This window comes from Falco rusticolus, chromosome 8 (assembly GCF_015220075.1).
Source record: "Falco rusticolus isolate bFalRus1 chromosome 8, bFalRus1.pri, whole genome shotgun sequence".
In the NCBI taxonomy this organism is placed as follows: domain Eukaryota; kingdom Metazoa; phylum Chordata; class Aves; order Falconiformes; family Falconidae; genus Falco; species Falco rusticolus.
The window spans coordinates 16,692,895-16,718,703 of NC_051194.1; the positions used below are offsets into that span (position 1 = coordinate 16,692,895).

A 25,809-nucleotide genomic window follows, 5' to 3' on the forward strand; every position below is an offset into this window, starting at 1 on the left:
TAAAAAATAAAAAGTATGGTACACTGCATTAGGTAGCAGCTTGGATAACTACCTCAGGCCAAACCATCTAGCAGTCTTCTCCACAAGGCCTTTACAACAAAGTAACTGTCAGTCACTCCGTGGTAAAAGATGACACTTTTACACACATGCATGCTCATGTTTAAAGATGCCACCTTGCAATTTTGGCAACCAATTATAATTTGTGATCAGGATATCACTTATTGCTTGTTCTTAACTGCTGAGCCCTTCTGCTTACATCCTCTTTAAACAATTGATACCGCTTGGATCCATGAGCTTGTGTTCATAGAGATCCTCAGATAATACTCCCTGCGATGATATTTGAGTTGTAAACATTCTTGGGAAATGAATTTTTCATAGGGAGTTCTCCCTTAAAATCTGAAAATGACATGTTGCTTCTGGGATTTGTCTAAAATTTTTTAAATTTTGAGTAAGACTGAAATGCTTCTCCTGGGCAGGAGACAAGGCAGCCCAGTGTAATGAAACGTACTGAATTCCAGAGTTACTGTCCCCTTTGTCTCATACACCAATCTGGAATGCTTTAGGAGAACTCATTTATTTTTCCTGTGGCTGTGTAAATTCTGTGCAAAGAAGAGGGAAAGGGTCTTCTATGAGCCCGGTGTCCCCGGAGGAGACAGTTGGCTGTGGGCTGGTGTTTCAGGAGGGAAGGGGCAGCCCTCCTCCAGCTGCAGGCTCCCTGGGCGCGGGGGTGTCCCTCGCCACCCCCAGCCTGGCAGCTGGGAATTGCAAGGGGTGCTATGAGTAGCTGCCCGGTTTCAAGATACCATGGTGCCGGTATGTTTGGCTTTGCCTGTGATTAAGTCCACGTTTGTCTGGAACCTGAAGAAGGCTTTCACCTTAGTGGTGGCACTGGTTCAGGGTCTTGAAAGTAGAGAATACCAAAACCACGGTCTTTCTCCCAGTTTGATCTGAGCTGTGGTCCCTGAGTCTCTGGCCTGCGCCTCTCTGCAGATGGACTGTTTTCTGTCTTCCTGAGCCGAGTGCTGGGATTGCAGATCTTCGGCAGGCTGCTTGTGTCGCTTCGGAGCTGGCAGAAGGACTGGCAGTGGGCTCTGAGCTGCACGAGGTAGTTGGGGAAGGGTAATGCAAAGAGCAAGTGGCATAATAGCTTCTGTGTTAACACAAATTTAATCTGTTTGCAAAATATATTGATAGTGGATCATTTAAAATAAACGATGTTTGTAAGAGTAAATCAATTAAACTCACTTGGTGATGCAAATCTCATTTTTGCTGTCCTCAAATGAGCGAACAAACTTCAATAGTTGTTGATTTCTATTGACTCCCTTGCAATGTGTGAAGTACTGAGCTATGTTTTGTGCTTTGTACAGTTCTGTCTATAAACACAGTTTGGAATATTTTTTTTAATGGCTTAACTACATAGTAAATCAAGGCTTTGTTACTTTGGATGAAAAGTTACTAAACCTATTAGCTTTATACTCGTTATCTTACGCTTCTAACTCTTCACATCTCCTAAATCCTTACTATTCTGAGGTTGTTCTAGACATCTGTTCTTGTTTTGACATTTCTGTTTATTTTTATACAGTATGACTTTTCAGGAACTGAGGAGTTATTGCATCAACACTAATAGCCACAGTAGATAGTAAAGCTGATAACTGTGAACTCCAGCTGCTTATGTGCTTCAGCAGTCGCTGCATCCATGAGCCGAGTGCTGCCTAACCTGGGCTTTCTCCTCTTTGGAGCAGAAGTGAGGTGCCATGCCTTCATTTCCAAAGGCTGTCCTCAGTGCTAACCTGTAAGACTGAGTCTGTTGAAATACTTCTGGCTTGCTTCTCTTGAAGAATGTGGCATGGGTTACAGTTTGCAGGGCAATGCTTAAGTACGTGTTCTGTATCTGGAATTCACAGTTGCTTTGCAACTGGAGGGAATTTTGTTGTTCTGTGTTTTCCGCTGCTCGACATCTTGACCAGGCATCTCCTCTGATTCTTACAGGCAACCAGAAATATTCCTGCTCATACCTGGTACTGCTGAGTTTACAGCAGCATTGAAGGGGGCCCATGTCCTCCCTGTGATGGCACTTGGGCTTCTTTGGGGTTCGCTTCACTTTGTAGCTTCCTATGTGTAGCTGGATTAAGCTCTATCTGGACAAGATCTCCAAGTTGAAAGGCTGCTGTCAGATCAGAAAGCAGTTAAGTAATGTTTGCAGAACTGACCTAGGTATTGCATAAAAGCTAAGTGGCTGCATCCGATCTTAGGGCAAAGAGCAGAAGAGGCTGTGGTGATGGTTTGCTGCTTGCCTAGACTATGTGCTGCAAGTGATGGAGGGCAAAGACCCTGCTCATCTTGCTCTTTGGGACTGGGAACATCAAATAGCTATATAACTCAGTAAGAATGTTTATAATGCAGAAACAGTGAGCAGGCAGTCCTACTGAAGCGGCTGTGCAGTTAGCAATTAGCCCAGTGCTAGTGGGAGGTGAACCAGGGGGCAGCATACAAACCACGTGCATGTAAAACCAGCCTCCTGTGCTTCCCTTGCCCTTTTTTAAATACATTTCCATACCAGCAATGCTTGGTTTGTATATTGGGTAGACTAGGGAACCTGGATGAGTCTAGTGATGCTGTCCTAGAATTGTCTATTTTCCCACTTCAAATACGATGTGCATAAAGGGCACAGGAGCTGGTAGTGTTGCAGGAGGTATTCGCTGTCATATTGCTCTTTTTCACAGTAGAACATGCTGATGAGAAATACAGCAACATCTGTTGCTTCTGTTAGAATTAAGGTTTTCATTCACCATTCATGAAGTGAAAATTCAGTGCCCGATGAAGTCTGTGGGGTAAACCACAAATCTGTTCCTCCTTACAGACATGCAAACAGTCAACCCAGTGCTCACTCTGCTGCCACTGCCTGTCTTTGCATGCCATTGTCCATGGGATAACGTGTTCCTGAATGTGAAGGTACAGCAATCGTTCAATACTTCCCTCATTGCCAAAATCTCAAATATTTATCTTTTTCTGACAGTAGCTATTGGTTCCCTGCTACAGTAGCTGTATTGTGGGGGGGGGGGGGGGGGGGGGAGTCTCTTATACACGTCTTTATCTGGAGGCATCTTGCCAATGTAAACTGCTGCCACCCACACTATAGGCAGCCTTTCAGAGAAGTAGGAGTGCAAGCTGTAAGAACAGAGACAAGCCTTCCAGTTCATAATCTCCCAAATATGTCAAGAAACTAGTCTAACTACTCTGTCTGGATGTTTGGCAATTTACCCCTTACTGTGAAGTGACCAGTCCCCTTCTTTGAGAACAGTTGAACCTCTGGGTGAAGGGAGAGCTGACTTGGGTTTAGTTAATCTATTCAGGCTGTGCAGGTGGCAAGCTGCTTCTCATCCTAGAACTGAAGTCAAGCTTAAAAAAAACAACCTCAGCTATTTAAAACTAGAGACATTTGAATTACTTGCATAGTTAAATTCCAACTTTTGCATGCTTTTAATTTAGTAGTGCTGCACTCTTCTCATCAAACTGTACCTTACTCTTTTATATTGTTTCTGCTTAATCAGTTCAGGAAAGTATGCAGGATATACAGGCTGGCAGGCAAGTTAATGTTGTGAGAAGCCTCAGCTCCCATTTCCTGACTTTTTAACCTTGAACTATCCCAGGAATTTTGTATTTGAGTGATTAAGAAGGTATGACTGACCTCCTGCCTCTCTCCTGCTAGCAGAACCAGTTTGTTAATCTCTGGGAATGATCTAAAAATCTGTAAGTGGTTTTTGATAGTCTTCTTGCAAATAGCTTAGTAGTTCTTTGCTTCCAGGAGTAAATGATCTGTACTGTAAAGAAATGCATGGGCAAACAGACTGTCACTGTGTGCAAAGTAGAGCTTGTAAACATGCAAGCATTTTCAGAAGTAGATAGAACAAGCAAGCAGCTAACTTAGGATGAAACGTACTAGGCATGCTTGTTCTGGCTGGTGGGGTGGTAAATTGTGTATTATATAGCTCAATGCTTCCATGAATCTGTTTGAGTAACAGAAATGTATTACTATTAAAGGTATAAATGTATTTGTTTGGAATGCTCAAAATACAGGCTGTTGCCTGACTTCAAGTGTCTTTGGTGTCTCCTGATCTGCTTTGTGTAGCACCTACTTGGGCAGCATGTGACTAATTGCTGTCTAGAAAGAACAATTTGGATGTTACCCACTCATGTGAAAGAAGTAGAGGGTCTAAATTGGCAAATTACGTACAACTGAAGATCACCTTAGTGAGGTGCAGGGGTGGTTCTCATGTCCTGGCCAAAGAGGGCATCACTGAGTTCTTAAGTGTCAGTAAAACTGATTAAAATTATAATAGCTTGGAAAATAAGCCATGTGTTTAGATGTTGGGATCGCTTATCACAGAGGTGGCCTAGTGCATGGAGTGTCAGGGGCCAGGAGGAGACACCAGATGAAAGAGATCTTTGGGAGGCTGAGAAGATGCTCAATAACCATGGCAGCAAAGGAAACCACTTCTGAAAAGAAAACAGCTCTGCAGTCTGAGTTGCTTGAGATGTTGTGTTGGCTTTTTTAGGGCATTGCTATTGGTGATGTTTACATTGTAATTTAAGTAAATTTGTTTGGTTTACAGCAACAACTTAAAATAAACTGTTTTTCTCAGACTTGATTCCATTTCTAGTGTCAGGGGTGTAATTCTGTTCTTAGTTATCCTTTATCACAGCAAGGCCAGGACCAGGCTGCAGTGCTGTAGCTACTGACAGTCATTGAAATGATATCTCTTTGGGGTAACTACAAGTTTAGGGTGACTGTCCCTTTGTGTGGGTTTTGGAATAACATCCATCTTCCAAAACTTTGAAATACCGTATTTGATCTCTCATCAGACTCCTTGAACCATAGTTAAGAAAAGATCACAAATTTGAGAAGCTTCTTAAAGGCTTCTCCTTGTCACCTGGGAAGCACGTTCCCATTCATAGTTCTTGTCTGTTTATGGTGGTCCTGAATGAACTTCTTTCTGCTCTGCCTGCTGTGGAGGTCTCCCCCTCTAAACCCACTGCAGCTGCTGAGGTTTTGGCACAATTGAGGGTGCTGTTTGGCCAGAGCTGCCTGTTGTGTCACTGCTGAGGATGCTGGCTGCTGGGGATATGTTCTCATCACCTTTTCCCTAAATTGCGGTTGGAGTGGGAATCCAAGGGAGTGTTTAGTCGTGCCCAGGTGTGCGGTGATGGGGTGAGGAAAGCTTTGCCAGCAAGGTCGTAAAACAGGGCCTCTTTACTGCCACACCTTCAGCCTCCAAAGGCAATTCTCCCTGCTGTGAGGGAAGATGCTCCCAGGGAAAATAGTTACTATAGTGATGAATAGCCCTGGTGTGTTTGAGGGCTGGATCACCAAGTTGAGTAATAAATGTGTAGGAGTCTATTTTTGAAAGCTTTTGCGAGGAGGAGATTGCTGTAGTCCTAGAAAATTTGTCTGCAAAGTGATAGGTTTTTCTATGCTAAAGTTTAAAAATAATCATCTGTCTTGAGAATGGGATGACCTCATTAAAAACAAAGAAGCTTGTATGTTATTGTGTCGAGCCTCCTGGCAGTGATTCTTGCAGCAGCCTTCTGAGTTACAGTAGGAGCTGGACCTATTAACAGGTTCCTCAAAACTCAGACCCACGGGGATCTCGTGTGCAGCTACCCCAGCACTGCAGCTGGAATCGAGGTGCTTTGAGCCCATTCTCTGCCCTGGTCTGTGTAGCACATCTTGGCTTCTCTCACAAAATGCTGGGTTTAGAAACTGTTTGGTTGTGTAAGGGAAATGGTGGGAGTAGAAGTATCTGCCAGGAGTCGTAATTTGTTACCTTGCCTGATGTCTTGCCCATGGAACCTGTATGCGACATCACCCTGCACTCACAGGTACACAGCGAGTGTTGAAGGGGAGAAACAAACGGAGCTGTTAAGCTGTTAGCTCCGGTGGCTAATGCTGTAGCTCTGTGAAGAGCTGACATGAAGGTCCTGAGTGATCCAGGTACTACCTTTGTTCCTTCTGCTGTGAGCTGCTGCTGTCAGTACAGTAAACTGTAGGAAATCCCCCGGTCTGTATTTTCACCCGTATAGAGTCATGAAGGATTTTGTGTAAGGCCATGTGATCTGTACTGAACTAATTAAAATAAGTCTGTACTGTTTATATGGCTTTACTGTGTTAGGGGGTTTTGAGGAACCCTGCAAACATAGGGATTAAGTGGGTTTATGTACAGCATAGAAACTGGCAAACCACTGTTGGTTTGTAAATGCTTAAACGCCTTGGTTGACCCAAGCACTCTGCTGTCGGCACATATACGTACATGCACATACGTACTTAGAGCCATGAGCGTAACTAAAAAGCTGCATGTGGGCTTGCTAGATTGCTGTAGGCCGCCAGTTGGCACTGAAATCCAATAATTTCAAAAATAACATTTCCTGGTTTAAGAAGTTCAGAACTGATTTCTGTTACCTTTGTAGTATTAACTCCAGATTCCTAAGTGGCACAGTTCACCCATCTCCTGCTCCCGTCAGGAACCTCTGTACAGCCATGTTTAACAAACCTTCTGTCAATCAAAAACTTGTTATACAAGGATTATTTGCCTTCAGTTTCCTGTGTAATGAGGTTTTTGATTGACAACAGTGGAGTTGAAGACTATAGAAAGGATTTCTGAATCTGAGATGAGCAAGTTTCCATTTAATAGTGTTTGCACATGATAACATTGGCTTCCAGTTTTATCTGCGAAAGAAGCTGAAGGTGATAGATCAAAAATAAGAAATATAGAAACCCTTCTCATTTAAAAATGATGTGACTTACAAACTAGAGGTAGGAATCTTAACTTTGTTTCCTGCTGTGGGAGCAGGATTTGAACATCATTTGCTGTACAAATACTTGAGCTATTGGGGGCAAACGTTTTGCAAAGATGGAAGTGTCTCGGTACGCTTGCTGGCCGGTGGGTGGGCAGTGGCTTTTCCCTCAGCCTGCTTCTGCCTGAAGACCAAAAGGTACTTCTTGGGTTAGGAAGCTGGGTGATGCTGTTATCTTCTACCTCTGTTACCAGGATTAGTTTCTGAAACTGTGTCCTTGACTTGCTGTGTGCGGTGGGTGCTGAGGGTACCCAGTTTCCAGGGGTCCTAATGAGCAATTGCGCTTGCTCATGTAAATTTGTATTTCTTGAATGAAATCAGGTGAAAAAATAACATATTGGAAACTAAGAAAATATGATGGAAATTGATAAATCTAGGTTGATGTGTCTTTTTCAAAATGTTCGCAAATGTTCCTGAAAATGACCCTGGTTAAAACTTAGGTCATGGGGGAAGGACAGTCGCAGGTAGGATGAACATGAGGTACCGGTGAGTTGGTAGGAGATGAACACGTGAGTTACTTCTTGGTGAGCTAGAAGGCCAGAGTTAGGTATGATGTACAGATATCTTCTCTAGCTCAGGATGGCTTCTCTTGTGGAAACTCCACACCAAGTTTAGCCTCCAGCTTAGAAGCAGATGGAGTGCTTCAGGGGTAGTTCTGGTCCGCAGAGCAAAGCGAGCGTGGCTGGAAGATTTAGACTAACTCATGTGTCTGAAAGTGTAGTCTCTTAACGCAAACAGTTTGGGTTTAATAAAAAATGCTATACCTACAGACATTTTCTGCATTGGGTTCCCTCTTTGTGACTGGGGATCAGCAAAGTCAGGATTTTCTGAACTTTTGGGTACCTTGCTTTCTTTTGAATGCTGGCTGCATGTATCTGGAGATTTTCCTAATGGAGAAGGGTAAGGAATGTATAAACCATTTTGTAGGTTTCCTTCCTTAGTTATAAGCGCAGTGGATGAAGAGGGTCCGTTCTTCTAGATTGCTGCTTTGAATCTAGCCTGCAGAGCAGACCTCTTATATGATAACATGGTTTGACTGAGTTGATGAGATTTTTCCAAGGCTGATAGGAGGCTTTGTGAATTGCAAAGGAGATGTTTCAAAAGAAATAGTTCTGTAGATGTGCCCTAGCTTTAACTTCCCAAATGCAGAAACAGGCCTGTTTTATGCAGAAATAATATACTAACTGAATCACGTTTTGCTGTGAGAAGGAAACTTTACCTTTTGCTCGTTTAATCTGTCATGCTACTTTGTGAGCGTGCTTAGGGAGATGCTTGATTTTAGACCCCTTTTGGAATATTGATTTGTTTCAGTCTTCATAAAAAACCTAAAATCATATCTTAAAAGAAGGAAAAAATATTCTCCTTTTCCTTTTTATGCTTTATTTATATGCTGACTACAACACATATTACATGTCTTTTCTCTGTAATTGTAGCATTGCTGCTTTGTGCCAGTTTTTCCCACAACAGCAAGGAGCAGGAGTTTAGAAGAGTAAGTAACTTGGTTATGAAGCTGCAGTTATTTGGGGATATAGGTATACAACATATGTTGCCTGTAACAAATGGAATTACTCTTTAATTCTAAAACTAATTACTCTTCTGTTAGCTAGTTGAATGACAGATTTCTCCTGTAGTGAGTACTTACTCCTCTGTACGAATGGAATGGTTGCAAGGTTGCGAGCAGCCAGGGAGGACAGCACTAGTCCATGCTTGGTGGTGGGTGCTCCTTGTGAGATATGCTGAAAATAGGAATCTCAAAGGTGAACATACTGTCAGTTTATAAGCTCTACTAACTGGCAATTCTCCAGCTGGCTTGTGTCATTGCTGTAGCAGACTGATCCTGCCTTGCTTTTTCTCCCGTTTTTCCAAAACTCCAACTGAAAGAACTGGCCGGATGCAGTTCATGCATTGCACTTCATGTGGGAAAATAGGAATATGCATCCTTCAATTGCTTGTTTCTGGCTTCCTATCAAGTCTGACAGTTCCTGAGCACATCTAGAAGGAATTCAGCTGCTTCTAGCAAAATAGGAATGGACAAAAGCTGAGCAGAAGCTTTATGAGTTTGGACCTTCAAAGCTGGCACTACAGTGCCATTCCCTGATGAAAGTAGTCTGAAGTCCTGGAGCTGACAGTGCAGCTCCATGGTGGTTATAAAAAATAAAATAAAATATAGAAGTTTGATTTTAATCTTAGCTGTGATTCTTGAGCAGAATTCTGCCGCAGAAAATACCACTCAGTATGTAATACCAAAGTACATTTTATACCTGCAGCATACACTCACGTAATGTACTTTAAGTATGGGTTTAATTACTGCTCCAAGTTGAGGGATGTTTGTTTGGATCAATCGCCAAAAATGGTGCGCACTGTAGCTGGGAAATGGGAAATGCATGGTTTCTGGTTTAATTAATCTGTAGGGCTGAATGGAAGCTGGTGCGCAAGGTTAGAGACTGTGCAAACCCAGGATGAAATTACACCTCCTCTTACAAAGCTCTCTATAGAAGTAGCAAACCAGCAATCATTCACAGCAATATTTTCAGTGTTACTAATCAAATGATGCACTGGAAAAGACCACTTGGACTTTGCGTGGCCTAGATAGCACACACTACTCCTGACTTTAAATGTGTTTTTACAAATAAATACCAACCTTTCCTCCTTTTCCTTGTCCCAGATGACATCTAATAAGCGCTAAATCTAAGCTTTATCATAGACTACAGGTGAAAACTTTTCACTGAATTTTTTTAAATATTTGTCCAAGGAAGAACAGTGCTGTGCTTATCAGGGCAATCAAATAATTACTACAGCACAAGTCCTCACCAGTTATGCTGAAGTATCATCATGCTGGTTTTCCTGATGTGTGTGAAGTTGAGACCAGCCCTTGACAGCTTTTGAAAATCAGCTTGATTCTGAAGTTGCAAGAAAATAAGTGGAGACCAGTTCTTGTGGTTGTCTTTTTGCTTTATTTTTCACAAATGCATGGCTGTCCTGAAGACACTGAGGTTTTTCTGCGTTTGTTTTGGTGGGCTTGCAGGAGAAGGTGCCCTCAGGAGCATCTCTATGGGTGCCAGGACAGAGAGGCCACTGATGTGCCGCTCCCTGGGGTGGGTTGGCACGTGTGCTCAGGCATTGTGCGGGCAGTGGTCTGCAGCACCATGCTGTGCCCACAGCAGCTCAGCTGGTGGCCGTCCCTGCGGTGTAGCACAGCAGAGGTGCTGGGCACTGGGCAGGGCCAGCTGTGTTCCCCATTACCTGTCGTTGTCCCAGCATGTCTGTGCCCCTCTGAGGGATGGGAGCAGGTCCTCCATAATCCAGCGTTCAGCACTGCTCCATTCCTCTCCTCTCCCTGGCCTGTGTCCACATGAACTGCTAATGTTGAATAAAAGGAGATGCCATTTTCAGAGAGGTGAAGGTGCTAATCCTAATGTTTTAAGTTAAAATGGCCGACATGTTTGCAACAGCACTTTCCATCTGTAGTATCTCTAGAGAGTTGCTTGTGCCTGACGTTGCTCTGCATTTTTACCCTTGTACATCTTTGACTTGATCAACTCGGAGCAGCACATACTGGGTACTCAGGCTGGGGAGACAGCTTGGTCCAAGGGAAAAACATGGGATAAAGGATAGCAATCGGAAGTATTGAGATTCTATTTTATTTTCAGGTAATCTCTATTTTCTAGACAAACATGCTTTTGGTACACAGTCTAGATTAAAAATAGTAAAAATAACCCTTTCAGTGAAAATTTGTTGAGAAAGTTGCACAGTTCTGTGTTGTGAAGCTCATTTTTTTTGCACTGCAAGAACTCTAAATTAAATTGAAATTTTCTGAGAAAACAGTAGTTCAAGCACGCTGTAGATGGCAAAGGCAATGTGTTAAAAGTGAAATGCAACAGCAGGTAAGTAGAGATCTCAGTGGCTTACGTAGGCCTTACAGAAATGTTCCCACCTCGTTCTTACTGTGTACCAGACTTCCAGGTCATGTTTTGTGGGAGAAATTGTTAGTCATTAAACACTGATTTTATGTTGAACCTCTTATGGTTGGAGGCTTTTTCCTCAAATTCCCCTGCTCGCTGATGAGTGACTGTAAGTTATTAATATGGGGCTACCAGTTTGTTGCTGTGTGTCTGCAGATGAAGCATGCTCAAGTGTGCTTAAAACTTAATAAAACTCTTTATCTGCTAGCCCTGCTGAATTACCTTTGGATATGAAAGACTTTCCACAAACCTGTTCAGTCTCTTGCAGTGGGTTGGAAACTTGTCCTCTTAGCCACCTTACCTTCCTGGGACATGCTGCTCGCACGTGGCACAGTGCGATACAGCTCCATGGCTGCTTTTATGACCCAGTTGCTCATAGTATGTGCAGCGTAACTGCTCGAGAGGGGCTGTGGTGGTTCACAGATGTCCCGTGCCCTCTGCCCAAAGGTAGTTCAGGCTCATGGGCCCCAACGCGAAGTCGTGGCCCTCCTTCCAGGTACGCCGCGTGTGGTGTGGTGGGGCTGTGGGCCTGTGGCATATTATGCTTTTGGCAGCTGGCTATGTGAGATACCTGCCAGCTTAATCCTTCCTGCCTTGTGCCTCCCTGCAGTGCTGTTGTCGGTTAGTAGTTTTGTTAGCACAAGCTGAACCTCGTTAGAGTCAAAGGGAGGAAAGGGGTATGGTTGTGGTGACTGAAATCTGTGGGGTTACTCAAGGAGTAGGTACTCTAAGCTTTTTTTTTTAGCCTTACAAGCCTTCAGGTCATTGCTGGATGTGGTCTCTAATAAAAAAAAAAAACCTCATCAGAGCAGTATTGCGGAAATACTTCCTCATTTGGACAGAGTGGGTTACACTTTTTTGTGATACTGAGAAACTAATCTAGTTTGTCATTAATGAAACAGAACATATTGCAATGCAAATGAGTGGAGTTACATGACAAGTGGTCCCACAGTCCTCAGCACTTGCTATTGATTCTGCAGTCTTAATTATTCATGCTATGCAAATTGCATTTCTCATCTTGCTCCTTCTTGTCTACATATTTTTGATACAGGACTTGCCTGCAAACAGTCATCTTGTTCTTTCACTTGAGAGACGAGGATTGTTTCTGGCAAAGTTCTTAATGTTCCTTTGTTGAGTGAATACTGGCCGAGCCAGGCAAGGCTCGGCAGCTCTGTCAGAATGAGTTCATCTTGCTGTAACTTCAGATGAAGAAAGGGAAGAGTTTTTGCAGTATTATTTGATAAGAACAAAAGCTTTAAAATAGTTTTCAACTTTCTTTGTTTTCTACAGTGAAGCCCTTGTGGTACTTGCTTTCTGGTCAGTTGTTTGGAATAGACATATGGGACTTCGTTTATTCATCCAAAATATTATTTTGCATTTCAGGTATACTAAACCACTAACCTTTGCAGACTGCATTAGTGATGAATTACCATTAGGATGGGAAGAAGCTTATGACCCTCAGGTTGGAGTTTATTACATAGACCACAACACCAGTAAGTGACACATTATTGTATTTTTGCGGAGTGATTGTTTTGTGCCTGTGTTAAAATATACTGAACACAAAACCACAAAATCGCTAACAGTGTGTTTTAGGGTAGATGAGCTCTGCAGCTCATGAAATCAAATCCTGTCCTTCTCCATTGTACAAGTTACTTCTCTCTCTACAACAGGAATTTGAAACCTTTTGGTTTGCAGTCTTCAGATCATCAGTCATGTTCAAGCTAATGCTGTGGGACACACCTCTGCAAGATTTGGCTCTGCTGAGGAGTCTGACTAGGTGACGATGATCTGGAGTTTGTTCTTAGCCTGGAATGTGTCCTTGTGGCAAGACCATTGGAAACAGTGCAAAGGTCTTGTGTTAATTCTCCTGGCAGGGATAACACGAATGACTGCCTGAGCTCCCTTTGCTGCAGGGGTTTGCACTGCCTTTACTCAAGAGGAAGCTCTCGAGTAGGCTTGGGATATCCTGAGAGGTGTGCAAGTTGGAAAAGAGTTTAGTTCAGGCTATTAATGTTTTTATATTGTATCCTCAAACTAAGCCACCGCTTACTCTCTTTGTTAGATTGCTTGATAGACCAGAAGTGTTAGGCTTTATAAGCTCTTTCAAATTATAAGAAAATACAGAATTTGATATATCAATACAGACATTGTTAGGAAATGTGTATTGGGTTTTGCTAGAACAAATCCCCTTAAAGTGATGAAGAAAACAAATCAGTGACTATGGTTCTCTTTACAGAACAGTTCCAATTGCAGTCCAGAAGTTCACAGCAGAACCATTCCCAGGCCTTTCTGGAGGCGTTTGTAATTCATGCAAAGAGAAGAACTTTTTAAAGGCAAAAGTGCCCTGAAGTTGTGGTGTGGTTTTTGGTTTTGTTTTTATTACTTGTTTTGAAATTTTCTTCAAGCCCTTCAACTGAGAACTTAAGCTGGTTTTTTTCCCTGCAAGTTACAAGATCTTTTTTGAAAATAAAAATGTTGAAATCTGTTCGGGGGGGGGGGGGGGTGGTTGGGGGTTTGGGGAGGGGGGTTTCCTTTCTTTTGGCTATCTTCATACCCTTCCCTTTTTCAGAAAAGCCACGTTTTCACTTGGCCTGAGGCTAAAACCTGGAAGGTGCAGTAACTTCTCTTGGGTATTAAAAAAGCAAAGTGAAAAAAAACTATTCTTAAAAAGCAGACTGACTGCCTTCTGCAATAGAAGGATCAAATGTCTCCAGATGTGAAGGTGATACAAATATTTTTTTTTTAGAGCTTATGTCATCCCAATATCACAGTATTTACATATCTTTAAATGGCTTTATCCTAAATTTTTTTTTCTGTGAGGTGGGGGTTGTTGACTTTTCCTTTTACAGGAAGGTATAGCGGGGAAGAAAGGGTAGACAAGCCTACAGGGGCACGCAAAGGAGATCTGCAGGGGAGAGGACTAAACAAACTTTGTTTGAGAAGCTGCTAAATTGCAAGACACAAATTGGGGTCTCCATAGGTCTGTGACCATGTCTTGTGTCCATTTCACTTCCACAAGAAAGCACTCACGAGAGTTAATGAGGTTGCTTTTTAAAGACAGTCTGAATCTTAACGCTTTTTCCAGTCTCATTTGGGTCTTATGCCTGTGCTGACAGTTCTTACACCTTTTGTAAGTGCAGAGCTTAGAAGTCTTGCTAAGATTTCTTTTTAACTTCCTTCTGAATGATGTAATGTTTTCATGACTGTGCAGCCAGAAAGAAGAGCCTGCGCAAGCTCTCCAGAAGAGTCTTAAATACAGTTGGACTTCCCTTCCCTCCTCTGGTGTTTGGAGGTTTGCTATATCATGTGCTGGAATGGGAGATGTGCTTACCACGGTGTTCCACGCCAAGAGCAGCCCAGAGACAGGAGCATGCCACCTTCCAGTGACTCTGAAGGTTTTTGCTGTGTTAAGCAGCAGTGTTGGATTAAGAGGCTCCTGCCAATTCAGTTTTACCTGTACAGTGCTTCTGGGGAAGCTGTTTGTTCCCTGTCCCTTCCCAGTGAAACATCTCTGGGGCTTCGTGGTTTTTTCCTGTGATCAGTTCCCTCCTCTGGTTTACCAGGCAGTGACATGGACTGTGGCAGTAGCTGTAAGCCTCTGCAGCTGCTGTGCGAGCTGGCATTGTCCCCAAAAGAAACAATATTCAGCCCGTGTTCTGAAGCGAACATCAGGGTCACCTCTGACCACAAGAAAAACTTGACTCATGTAAAATGGGTGAATGTTTCCAAGAGTCTTTTCCTTGTCCCCTCAGAGCTTTCTTTCCAGTGTGAGATGTATTTTTATCTTCTCATTTGTCTTCCTTCCCTGCCCACACCGGAGGAAGCTGGGCGCTTGTTGTCACTGTGGCCCATCCTAGCCAAAACTGGGGCATTAACTTATTCCGCCGGCGTTTGCCTAAACAAGGATGGCTAGCTGTGGTCCTGGGGGACACAGATCAAGTACAGGAAGAATAACCTCATTCTGAAGCCTGCAGGGGGACATGGCAGCTTGTCAGACCTCCTGAGTGATTCAGCTAGCAGAAACTGCACTGTGTACATGGGACAAACCAAACATGATCGGAGTTGTACATTTGAGTTGCCCCCAGGATGAACGTGCGAAGATCTGGTGGCAGGTCTGAGCCCTGGGTGGTCTGAGGCAGTTACCCCTGGTCCGTGCCACTCAAAAGCACTACAGGCTTCAAGGGCGTGCAGAGAAGGCTTCAGACTATGCTGATACCCGCTTAAAAAGTTTCACTTCTATAGGATGCCAGAAACTGGAAGACTTGACCTAGAATTTCAATTAAAAGGTTAAAAAGAAGAGAAACAAAATCATGACCCTATTTCTTATGCCAGCTCTAATCCAAATCATGATAAAGCAAACCATATCCACTTACCTTCAGCTAATCAAGAGGCTCATCTTTGTGGTTTATGTTAAAGTATCCTCTGGAGAGTGTCCAAAACCTTCTTCCTCTCCAAGGTCTCTTGTAGATTCCCTGTGCAGGAAGGGACTGTCCTCAGCGTGTGAAGGGGGTGGAAGCATGTTGGTTCTTGCTGCACACTTGAAGTATTTGAGACTAATTATCAGAAGCAAGCCCAAGGACAGACCTAAATTAAATCTAAAGCCAGGAGCCATTAAAAAAAGGGAGATGGAGCACACTTCTAACCTTGTCTCTGAGGCAAAATAAATACAATTAAATTAAACTGAGTACCCAGAATTTTCCTAATACAGTATTAATGCATAGCCCTGAGTGTCTCTCTCTGGGAGAACTTCTTTGGCATTTGATTTGCACAAAAAAAATTATTATTTTCTTGCCAGATGCTGATGCAAGCACAGTAAGACTACATTCTTCAAACATGAAACAATCAGGTTTATTTATGACAAGCTCAACATTAAATTAAAAATTCACAAGACAACAGAAGATGTAATAACCTGCATTTCTGTAGTCATTTCATCTGACTTTGGATGTATTTTGCATTACTCAGTAGCTGGGGCAGATCAAGAGCCCTTGGCCAACGTTTTCTTAGATTGTTATTATGTGTTTGAAAATCAAAGCTGCAATCAAGGGGATACAGTTAGTGTGGTGATTACTGAAAAGGTTGAGGTGAATAGTTAGAAAAATGGGAACAAAACAGTTTCAGTACAAAAGTGTGTTGCCCGTCCTGCCAAGCCTTCACTTTGTCAAGTGGTTTATGTGCTTGGGGCAGCATCAGTGTTTCGCCACCTAACAGAGGTGCTCAGGATTGTAGATTTTTGTAGTCTTCCTCCTGGTTGCTTGTAATGGAGGGATCGCCCTGCAGCAGCTTCTGCTGCCCTTCTTGCAACTACAGGAGGAGCGGGCTGCCCGTTTAAGGCACAACTGGAAATATCCAAGAGTGAAGAAGCCATAGGTACAGGTAGACTTATGACCCAGTGTCCTGAATTAGACATTGAGAGTTGTGGGTACTTTGCCCACATACTCATTGAGCTTGAAACCAGGTCCTGAGTCCTGGTTTCTGGCGCTTGGCATGCGCTCTGGTCCGGGGAGGCTGCGTGTGTGGGGATGTGGGGGCAGCCTTCTGGGAAACTCGTAGCAGGCTTTCACCTTCTGGTTCAACTGGGCAGTAAAAGGAGTTCCTCCTTCTGGGTGTGGATAATGGTTATCTGGAAAATGGAATTTGGGAGCAGGAACAGAGATATGAGTCTGGAGTTTTCAGACTTTACAGCTGATATGCTGCTGTGTCTTCCTGACTTTTTTTGCTCCCTCTGAGAGAGACCATGGTGCTGTCTGGGAGGGCATCAGCACCTATAGTTGGCACAAACAGCTGCTGTTTCCCCGGGTTATTTTGGGGCAGTTTTGCAGGTCCAGGCTTAGCTTTAGTATTACAACAGCTGAAATGTTACTTCTTCTAGCAGGATCCATAAAGGACGTTTTGTTGAAATGCTTCTACAAACTATGTAAAATGAAATGTCATGTGTTCTTTCAGGTCTTGAAATACTGTTAAAATAAGTTATTGCTGGAGAATCCTTTTAATTTTCTCCTCAGCATGATCACAGATAGCTTGTGAAGATGATTGAGTGGCCATCCCTTGGGTAAAATCCTTTATTACTAGTTCTGCTCCTAGGATTATTATCAAACTGTTCTCTTCCCTACATTGTATGTGTTGCGGTGTTAGCCTTATGCCTGACTCACTTAAGAGCTGCTCATGCCTTCCACCATGGCAGCTTTTACTAAATATTTAAAGAGGCTCTTAAGATATGCAGATTAGATTCCTACTGATAGTTTCAAGCAGCTCTTTTTTATTAATTATTTATTATGCGGCAATAAGGCATCCTTATTCAAGCACAGTAGTTTAGACAGTTTAGAGCACTTAGTCGACTGAATATTGGAACCTGTTCCAAACAAGAGCATATAACAGCCTTGAACGATAAATGAAAAATATTTTGGACACTTCTTCACAAAACCAAGACAATACTGACAATAAATTTGCCTAATTAGTACTAGGAATAGCTGCATGTCTGTGACCTTATGCCCTTTTCCTGACTAGAAACCTGAAAAGCAGTGTATTGGTTGTGTTGGGTAATGGAGATGGAAGTGGTGTAGCTGTTCATGACTGCATTGCCCATGTTACCGAAAAATATTTTTCTTTAACTCTGTAGCATATTTTTTCTTAAATTCTGCAGTGATTTACTGCTGTGCCTGCTTTGAGTGAAGGAAATGTTTACTCCCTTCTGAGATTCTGTTTATATAATGCAATTTGAGATGCTTTCATGAATACATTCTGTGATTTAATGGGTCTTTATTTTTACTTACCTGTGGAATCTGAGTGAGGTTTTCTTTCCCCTTTATAATAAAAGCCACTTGGCAGCCAAAGAGGGCAGGCAGAGTTGTGATTGCTTTCATGTTGTCAGATGCAGTATAATGTTGTCATGTGGCAATGATGTTTTCTGAAAATGTTTGGTTTTTATCAGTGAAATAGTAGAGGTATTTTATTAGCAGTGTTATAAAACAGTTGCAATAAAGATAAGTCTTAACAGTCGATGTCAGTATCTTAGGGCTTGTGTGGATGTTGTAAGAGGCAGAACCAGGATGGCTTCAGCAGCAGAGGATTTGAAGACCTGTACAATGATTTCATCATGAGTTGTTCTATACAGTGTTTCAGCATGGCAGAGCTCGTTGGGGTTTATTGTGGATCAGTGGTCACCTCCTAAGAAAAAAGGAGAATGTCCTTATTCCACTTCCTCTACGAGATGGGGCAAGGGGCTATTTTAAAATACTGACAGAAGTGGTGGATCTTCTCCAGGGAGCAGTGCAAACCTGCATTCCATTCATCTTGCCTCCTCTTTTCTCTCTTCAGAAACTACACAGATAGAAGACCCTCGTGTGCAATGGCGGCGGGAGCAGGAGCACATGCTGAAAGACTACCTTGTCCTGGCCCAGGAGGCGATTGCTGCGCAGAAGGAGATCTATCAAGTGAAACAGCAGAGGCTTGAATTGGCCCAGCAAGAATATCGGCAGCTGCATGATGTTTGGGAGCACAAACTGGGCTCTCAGACCAGCTGTGAGTAGTTGGTGAACTCTTACCCAGTGACTTTCTCAGTCGTGAACCCGCTAGGACAGTACACTGCTTGAAGCTGGTCCTGTGATAGAGCACTGGGGTGTGTTACACCATGTCACTCTCCACATTTGCTCAGTTTGTCTTAAAAGCAATAGCTGCCTAGCACGTATTTGGTAAAGGTTAATTGTTATGAAACACTATGGCGGTTGGCTCAGTCACTAGAGTCAGCGTGCAGGTTTTCAGCATGGGCTTCAATATGTGTGAAAAAATGTAGTGGTTGGCTTAATGCAAAAAAATGAAGTTATATGGTGTTTTCCTTGATTCCCTTGTCCAAAGTATATAAACAAGGCAAGAAGGATCATCTCGGATAGCATTTCCAGGCCCTTCTGGAGCTTACCATCCCAGGTAGCTGAGTGACTGTCCTGTGGAGCTAAGGATCTGTATTTTATGCTACGTAAAAGCTAACATTGGTGGATTATCAATTAAACAAATCATTGTCTTGTACTCCATATTCTTTGTCACACAGGAAACATCAGTACTTATTGCTTCAAGAGCTGGTGCAGAAATGTTTATAGATGGCCAGATTTCCTCTTTACTGTCCAGAGGAGAATTTATTTCTTGCAAGTCTTCCAGAACTTTTTTTATAATCCTTAGTATTGCAGACTTTTTATGTTCTTGCTGGCCACATCAGTGGACTGACATCCCCCTGCTTTGCTCTTGCTGAGTTATGTCTTGTGGTGGTGAATTTCACCGGCTAATCCTGTGCCTGATGTTAAAACGTTTGTAAATAGTTTTCTGTCAACTGAAGGATTCTTAATTTGACTAGGGTCCCATCCATCATCTCTGAAGTACAGGTTTTGGCCTTTTCTTAAGAGCACTCTACCTAAGTACTGGTATAGCAGAGCAGTACACTAAAACTACTGTGAACGTGAATTATGTTGGCGTGATGTGTTCTGTCTTTAAAAATACAACCAAACACAAAGAACTAGAAATACTTTCCCATGTTTTATAGGGCATAAACTGATGGCTGTGAGGATCAAAATATCTCCCTTGCCTACAGCTGCTTCTAACAGCATTGCACATTGGGGAGCTTCTGTACCTTCTGAAGCAGAAGGGTTTTAACCACTGCTTAGAAGAGAATTCTGCTCTTAATGGGACATTGATTTAATCTGGAGTGGCACATTGTATGATTGGTCATGTCTTCAAGGCTGTGAGAAGGGCTTGCATTGCATTTTGCAGTTTCTTCTCATTCTTTGCTTTTCTTTGTTTCTAAACATTCAGTGGGTTGTTTACTCAATGAGAAAGTCTAAAAAAAAAAATAAAGCAAACCTTTATGCAATGTCTGTCCCTTCAGTTCTGTAAATGCCTTTGGAAATGCAGGAAGCCACACTACTGAATGGAGTGAACGTGTCTGGGAGTTTGAGTTAAGTGCGTTAACTTGGAACAAATCCAGACTTTGGAGATCCAGGACATGCTCTGGCCTCTTTAGTATAGACTTTTCGTGGAGTACTTGACTGCCCTATTGCCTTTCCCTGCCTTTGAGGGCTGAGAAGAGATCTGAAAAATGGGTAAAAGGCCTACAGCAGCAATGCGTGGAGGTCTGGGTGTGCAGGAGTGATGGGAGGTCTTGATTTGTGGTGGGGCTGGTGCAAGAGTAGGGAGGAAGGTAGTGCTGCTGAACTGGGTGTTGTATTTGTTCTAGTGCTCTCTGGCTCATCGTCAAGTTCCAAGTATGACCCGGAGATCCTCAAAGCAGAGATTGCTACTGCAAAATCCAGGGTAAGTAGTATGAACAGACCTTTGCTTGCCACGAGTAATCTTCAGATATTTCCAAACCTCATGGCAAATACTAAAAAGAGATGCCAAAGCAGTTGAAAGAGCTAATGTTGCCGTTCTTAATCTAGGAGATAATTTATCAGAATTCTGAAATGTTGCCGTCCTAGGAGTTTGAAACGCTTTTTTTTCCCTTAGACTTTAGACTTCCTTGGAAGCTGGCAGTACATACTGCTGTACCGGTACGCTGTGGGGTGTTTAGCTGCATGCTGGCTCCTCGGTGTGCTGCAGTGCTGGAGAGCTGCGAGTTCTCTCCAGAGACTGGCAGCTGTTTTGTCCTGTGCGGGTTGTTAGCAGCGGCAGTGTGCGCTCTCATGCAGAGCTCAGTTTGGGAAGAAGAAAGGACTAAAGTAAAGTAGGTCAGTCTGGCCTCTGTGGAGGAATATAAAACAGCAAGCTGTAGGGTCAGTGGATTTACAGTATGTATTATCATCCTGCTGTGTTACTCATGCAGTGGGGCCTTTTAGTTTGGTATGTCGGAGGATGGCTTCTGTCACTGCAGTGTAACTCCTGTCCTGATGCTTAATGTTTTCTTTAATGACTGGGAAAGTTTTAAACATTTCTGAGTAAAATTGACTTGTGTTTCATTCCTGTCTCTCTTGATTTTTTCTCGGCTTTTCTGCTTAGGAGGTTGGAACTTCCCTTAAGCCCCTTATAAAGTGTTGTAATATTTGGGTACTGAGTAAAGACCTAGCTAGTGATAATATCCTGGTGAGGATGCCATCAGGACTGTTAGCTGCTGTTGAGATGAACGGATATTCTGGTAACTTTGTTTAGAGCACTGTCTGCAGTACTACGTTTTGAATTGAAGGGTAGAGCTGTACCTAAATATTTACATAAAATGCCATTCTAAAAATGTACATCTTGCTGCAGGTTAATAAACTGAAGAGAGAAGTAGCTCACATGAAGCAAGAGCTCCAGTACAAAGAGCATGGATTTCAAACACTGAAGAAGTAAGTTTGTTCTCGAGATACTATTTTGAGTGTAGAATATCTCTGGCTTGTAATGCATCCCCCTCTATATTTATAAATAGCTGCCTAAATAACAGAAGCTGAAATATGTTGCTGCTGGTATCTTTAGGCATATGCAACTGAAAGCAATACACAGCCATGGGGGCAGATTTCTGAAATCGGTGCCTGTGTGTGATTGACCGCATCAGAACTGACTTCATGGCAAAAAGATTTTGAACCAGGATCTTGTCAGTTAGATGGTACTCTGTTTTCCTCAGTATTGCTCAATACAGATGACGCAGTACAGCCTGTTGTCTTACTTGTAAGAGCCATTGTTTTAGGGCACTGAGGAAAAATTTGGGGTGGAGTGGAAGGGGATGAAAAGTTTCAGGTACTTACCTTTGTGTGACTAGACATCTGGCGTTTTAAATAGTGTCACTGGTTAATATCTTATTTATTATAAATAGCAACTGTGGTAGAATTCCTTTGAGAAGAGGGAAGGATGAAGTGGCTTGTAATTAGGTTGTGCAAGTAAATACATCCGTGCATGTGAGGTCTGCGGCTGGTTTTCAAAATAATGACTGAAAATAAGGTACTTCTCATAGATGGCTAAGTTTATCCTCTCTAGGTTAGAAACAAGGTAACTAGCAGCAATCTGCCCAGATGTACTGTTTTGAGGGGGTTTTGTACATCTTTGCCCTCCATAAGGAGTCAATGAGATGATATGGCTAAAGTCAGAGTTCTGAAGCTTAATGTACTTCCGAGTGGATTAACTTCTGTGGTGGCGTGGTGTTCTTTGTTGTGCTTCGGAGTGTGTTTTTCTTAAAATGTCAAGGTGCATGCATCTAGGATGATTAAATCAGCTGGACTTAATAAAGTGTTAGCTTTCCGTATTATTTTTTTTTATTTCTATGCAGAATTGACATGAAAATGTCTGATACTCAAGGTGGCTACAAACTTGATGAGGCACAAGCCATTTTAAGTGAGATGAAAGCTCTCAAGAAGGCCATCACATCAGGGGAGAAGGAAAAACAAGACCTCATTCAGGTATTGAAACAGGATGACTTTATAGCATTTTGTGTTGCCATTGCTATCAGATTGAATTTCTGAGAAGTGATTTAAGTATTTTCTATTTCAAGATACGTAATCCAGAGTTTTATTAATATAAATGAATTCTGTATTGTGGTTGGACTACAGCCTTTTTGTTCTTCAGATCCTGCAAATAAGAAGTATAAAATGCAGCAACTAACAGTAGTAAGCAGTCGCTTAGAGCTGAGTGTTTGTCTCAGGGTTTATTGGTCAAGAGTGAACCAGTGTGACTGTACTGCTGTCAGAGCAGACCTGGAGAAGCCATGAAAACACTGTGGCCCATTTCATCTGCCATCTCTGGCAGAGAGTCTGCCTGTCTAGGCGAGATGGTGTGCTAATGCCTGTGGGCTGCTTTGTGCTGTGGGAGGTGCAGTCCAGCTGTGCCTGATCTCATGCCTGCAGAGTCTGAGTGCACACAGTAAACATGGTCAGATCTTAATCGTGTAGTTGGGGCTAAAGCTACTGCTCAGGTACTTTGAGCCGAAGTGAGCTCACCTCACGACTTTTTATGGTTTTAGAGCTTAGCCAGGTTAAAAGACAGCTTTGTGAATGACAGAGGTTCCCAGTCAGACCTGTGGACCAGCAGCGTGTCTGTGGAAAGCTCCAGCCCCTTGTTACCCCGGCAGTACCTGGACGTCAGCTCCCAGACGGATGTTTCAGGAAATGTGAGTAATACGTGAGAAAACCAGTGCATGTGGAGACGTTCCTCTGAACTACATGTAGTACTGCCTTTAGTAAGAGTTTCCAAGAATGGGCAGGTATTTATGAGATGATTCCTTTTCCTCATGTAAACTTCAGCATGACCTTCATTTTTCTGTGCAATGTTAATGTATCTCTAAAGGCAACCTAACCTGCTGATTCCCCACGCTAGCTCTATTAGAAAAACCCAGGTGGGACTAAAAGGGAAGGAAGTCTTATTTTGCCTGTAGGTGTAGCTTCTTCTGATACAAATACTCCCTTAGCTCTTTATAGCAGTGATATGCTACTAGGCAAGAAACATTCAGCAGCTATGTATGGGCTAAGCGGTAATGAGGACTCTTCCCTTAAGAGTGCGTTTGGCTCTTAGCGTGTTATGAGTGAGAATGATAGCGTATGTGCACATATTTTGATGCCATCAAATGTGTCGTACTCATACACCTTCAGTCCCACATGTGCAACAAGATCGCAACTGTCAGGATGGTGTAAGCCTCAGCAAGGACTTAACCAGCACCGTGGGTACATCATATGTCTCAGGACATCACAGAAGACTCTCCTGTGAACCTTGACTTAAACATTTGCAGCCACTTAAAGTCAGCGCCGCACATGTGACTGAAGATCTGCAGGTTTGGGCATGATGGGATGTCCCTTATCTTTAAGACTCTACGACCAAAGCAAGATGCCATCCAAAACAAAATGCAATACAACACTTAAAGGTTGCAAACAGCATTGAAGAAGAAAGATGACAAAGCTATTTATGTGTGCATGAAAATAGAAGCCTGAGACAGATGTGGTAGATTTTTGTTTTTAACTAGGCCAGAAAGAGCCTCGTAATCTTAGAGGTTTTTAAGTATTTGAAGAAATCATGAAAAAATCAATCAAAGTCAGTATTTTCTGATTCTGTCATTGGTTTAACTAATAAATGAGTTTGACGAGAGCAAGTGTAACTTGTAACATCATCAATTTTAACAGGGCAGATCAAAAGAGGAGTGGTTACTAAGTTGCTGATGTTATATTTTGTGTCTCAGTTCATTACCAGCAGCAATAACCAGTTGGCTGAGAAAGTGAGATTACGCCTTCAATACGAAGAAGCAAAGAGAAGGTAATTCTTTGGACTGTTACACCTTTTGGCTGTCACACAGCTTATTCTGAAGATAGGTTTCACTAGAAAAGGTGCCACTCGGATTGAAACCCACCATTACTGCTAAATAAACATGGTAATTTTTGAGCCAGTGAGGCAATAGGCTGTCTGGGCCAACGTTATCATTCAAGAAATAAATAACCATCCTAGAAATTACTAAGGAGTGATTAATACACAAAGAATTCAGTCTGGCCACACCTGTGGGGACATAAGTGGTTTTGCTACCTGTTGCCAGTGCTTCCCCATTCCTCGTAAGGAGACTGTACTGCAAGGCATCTCCTTACCTTATTCAAAATGAAATGAATGTTTGCATGGCTTTAAGTCTGATAAGGAGAAATGTATAGTGTGTTAACACCTATCAAAATATGGTCAGTGTCTACAGTTCTTATTACAAAGCTTATCTGCTTATCTGTAAGAATGTAAGTTCTCACCTTTGCCTTCTGATCTGAGATGAATGAAGAATAGATTATAAAAGTTGTATCTACTTAACAGGCCAATTTAAGCAAAAACTTTCTGGGATTTTCTTCTTTTAATAGATTATAGCTAACTCGGCTCAGTTATGAGAAAGCACCAAGCATTTTTATTTAGACTTTGGCAGGCCTAGTCCTTGTTCAGTGATGTACCACTGATCACCGGTGGTGACTTCAGCTTTAACTGCTCTAAACGGACTTTGCAATTCCAGAATAACAAACTGCAGATGCGTGGTGCAATCTGTACTTGGGATATATGCAAAGAGAAGGAATTTTCTCCAGTCTCTAGTTAGATATAAGAGCTTTAAGGCTGAGGTTACTCATAATGATCTTGTTTTAGTGTAATGGCATGGTCAATAGGCCGTGTTTCTCAGTGGCATAAAATTTGATCTGTATCAGAGGCAGTGTCAAAAGATTGCATGTGCCCAGCTGCTTTTGACATGAACTTACACTTTTCTTCCTAGGTGAAGCAATTTTATTACAACGGTCTAATGTGTCCGACTGCCTTGACGTTCAAATCATTCTGTGACTTTTAAAAACAACATTAAAATTATTAATCCTCCAGATGCAATGGTTAATTTTTCAGTGTTAAAATTGCTTTTTACTTTTAAGCTTAGCTGAAGACTCTAATTTAATTTACACTTTGCGTCTTCAGATTGAAATGGAGCACTTTTACTTTAGCCTGTATCTTTTCCAAGGAGGGGTGAGTGAATAATGACAAACCTGAGAAGATAATGAGTATGCTCTTTAAAAAGAGACGGAACTTTATAAATGCAGCACAGTAGTTCATTTGAAGTAATGAAGGGCATACAACACAATCTTGCAGTTAAAGGTTTGATACCTCATATCTGTCTTAAGTTGTCTAGTTTAAAAAACATTATTATGAGGAAAGATGGGTCTGAATGGGCATGAATAATTGATAAAATGAAAAGATCTCCAGCGATCAGAGCACTGTGGGTTTGGCATGGTCTTTGGTAGGAGCTGCAGAAACAAATACCTTGACTGGTTTTAAGCTGGAACAATACTATGGATATAGTGACTCACAAGGAACCTTCTGCTCCTATGAAAATTACTCCTTGTGATGTTAGAAGTGTTTCCTGTCCCTACAGCAGCATATTTACATGCTCCAAAACCACAATAAAAGAGTATTTTGCCCATGCACGTATTATGAAGGGGGAGCCAAATGGTGGAAATGCATCTGTCTTACTAGCTCTGCATTATCTGGAAAGGTAAAACTTAAGTCTTGAAATCAAGGTGATCCCATATTAATTAGGTTAGAACTATTAGATTTATAAGGGGTT

General features: G+C 42.3%; 1 protein-coding gene across 1 annotated transcript in view; it reads left to right on the forward strand.

Moving 5' to 3' along the window:
• Positions 1-25,809, forward strand: part of WWC1 (WW and C2 domain containing 1) — a 73,789-nt gene that overhangs the window by 22,640 nt on the left and 25,340 nt on the right. The window contains exons 2-7 of the mRNA XM_037398911.1: positions 18,129-18,332; positions 20,032-20,108; positions 21,036-21,115; positions 22,030-22,159; positions 22,720-22,866; positions 23,926-23,999. Coding sequence (XP_037254808.1) covers positions 18,129-18,332; positions 20,032-20,108; positions 21,036-21,115; positions 22,030-22,159; positions 22,720-22,866; positions 23,926-23,999 — 712 coding nt within the window. The remainder of the gene's footprint in view (positions 1-18,128; positions 18,333-20,031; positions 20,109-21,035; positions 21,116-22,029; positions 22,160-22,719; positions 22,867-23,925; positions 24,000-25,809) is intronic.